Source organism: Borostomias antarcticus (assembly GCF_949987555.1).
Source record: "Borostomias antarcticus genome assembly, contig: scaffold_437, whole genome shotgun sequence".
In the NCBI taxonomy this organism is placed as follows: domain Eukaryota; kingdom Metazoa; phylum Chordata; class Actinopteri; order Stomiiformes; family Stomiidae; genus Borostomias; species Borostomias antarcticus.
In genome coordinates this window covers 20,231-22,500 of record NW_028175921.1, presented here as the reverse complement: position 1 = coordinate 22,500, position 2,270 = coordinate 20,231, and the positions used below count along the sequence as shown (strand labels likewise).

The window sequence follows — 2,270 nt, the reverse complement described above, 5'->3', positions numbered from 1 at the left end:
GTGTATATGTGTCAGTAGGTTGTTGCGGTCGGAAATTTGGTCACCAGGTGTTTTAAAGTGGAGGAAATTCCCTGCCCACTTCCTGTCTCTCCCACACACTCCACAGGAAGTGACACGCCTACGGTGCCCTTACACGCTGGCCAGCCCAGTAACTGACCATGTCGGTTCATCTCCGTTTACCTCAGGAGCCCCAAGTACTGAGAAACACGTCTCCTCAGATGCAGGTCAGCAGGATTCTGGTGCACAACGCAGACTCAGCAAGTTTGTGTTCGGTCTTGTGCACATCCCCGATTTGTCTCTGGGCCAAATTGTAGAAAACAAGTGTTCAATTCTTGAAAGAGCGCTCGCGACTCAACTGTAATGCCGTCTACAGCCCGAAGAAGATCATTCTGATCGTTTCGATCATTGTTGAAATAACGTTTAGGAAACGTTACGCTTGATTCGAGGGCTCTCTTTCAAGAATTGCACAATGCAGACCAGGCGTCCGCCCTCTGGAAGGACCTGGGTCTGCTCACGACCGCTGGTCAAGGCTGTGGGCGGCTCGTAGATCACCAGGGTTCGCTGTTTTAATTGTAACTCGCATCTAAACTCGCTGTACGTCGCTGACGGACGACTGCCTCCTTCCTCCGAGAGACGCAGAAGCATTTCTGCCCGGTTGCCAGTCTCATCTAGGTCAACACAGTCGAATAATTCCCTTTTCCATCTGCACAGCTGGAAATACAATTCAGGCGCCCATGGTCGGGATCAAACGATTAAAAAGACATTTGATGCCACGGCACTGGAGGCCGACCAGGATCGGGAGGGCTACTCTGACGATTTGAGTCGAATTGACGGGTTGCCGTGGCTACGGTCACGCCACTCAGCTGAGTGGGACGCAGATGTGCGTGCAGGTGCGAGCGCGTGTGATGAGTCATAGGTCATGACTTCCTGTGAAGTAAACACAAATAGCTTACTTCCTCTTCCTGTCTATAGCTGACCGGTGTGCAGCTGACTGACTTCTGACCACTTCTATCCTTGCAACACTCTTGTAGAGATGAGAGAAACCCCCTCCTGCGGTTGCTTTGACCATAACTCGGGGCAGATGTCAACAACTGCATCTCAGCATCTCTCTTAAAGGAGCCGGACGCACCATAATCCTCAATCCCCCGGCCTTTCCCCGCAGAGAGCTGACCACAGCACACCGGCCACGGCCACGGGGTTTCTGCCTGCTTCACTTCTCTTGTTCTGCACTTTTGCTGGCTCAGCGTTCCTGTTTTCATAAGAGCTATCATCATTATGGGCAGCTTCCCCCCCCCCCCCCCCGCCCGCCTGTGTCCCGATCCTCTCAAACTCCCTCCACTCCTCCTCGAGACCATATCAACATCATGTGACTCCAACACAACCAGAAGTTCTTTCCTGAATTTTGCAACATTTCAAAATAGGAACGTTCACGTGCCACGGTCACATGAAAGATATAAACAATTATGCGATGGCCATATGTAATTATTAAATGCAAATGGATGGTAAATGGAAAGTGTAGGCCAATTAAAGGTTATTATTACATTTATTACAATTTTCACATTGCTTGTTTAACTGTTCAGTTAGGCTCTCTTCTCTGTTCCCCTCGGTGACCTCCTGCAGGTCAACTCACCTCCTGCAGGTCAACTCACCTCTGCAGGTCAACTCACCTCTGCAGGTCAACTCACCTCTGCAGGTCAACTCACCTCTGCAGGTCAACTCAGAGGTCAACTCACCTCTGGCTTCACGTCCCTTGGCGAGGCTCCGAGCGCCCGGGGGTCCCATGCCATCCCCAGCAACAACAGTTGGACGAGCGCTTTGAAGCACACTGCCATTCCTCCACCACGAAACCCGACGAAAAGTACTAAAATAGGCTATTTGTAAGCTGTAACACTTTTGCGTACTCTTTCAAATTGCTATTTGTCAAAACATTATATTGTGAAAAAAAAAAAAAAATCCCTGAACAAAATCCGGGAGCAGCTTCTGCGCAGTCGACTCGACTACACCGGTCGGAGAGAAATGCTCGTAAACATGTAAAAATCACGCAATAAAATTATTTCCAAAGTAATTTGCATTTACTAAATCTGCGCATTCTTTTATTAGTTCCTCGAGTGTTAAATAAGGAAGTCAAAAGTTCTGGAGAGTCTTCTGATAAGTTGGCATCTAGTTCCAACGTCTCACTTTTCACTCCACATTTGCCAATCGACTACTTAGAATGTTTTCATAATCCGCGTTCCTCATCGGTTAACCTTTCCCTTCGCAGTCGATCTCCC

General features: G+C 48.9%; 1 protein-coding gene across 1 annotated transcript in view; it reads right to left on the bottom strand.

The window, feature by feature from the left end:
- Positions 1–2,270, bottom strand: part of LOC311329043 (matrix metalloproteinase-14-like) — a gene marked incomplete at its 3' end in the record, with an annotated part of 9,851 nt that extends 7,581 nt beyond the window's left edge. Inside the window, exon 1 of the mRNA XM_084462931.1 lies at positions 1,734–2,270. Within this exon, the coding sequence (XP_084319057.1) occupies positions 1,734–1,832 (99 nt within the window). The remainder of the gene's footprint in view (positions 1–1,733) is intronic.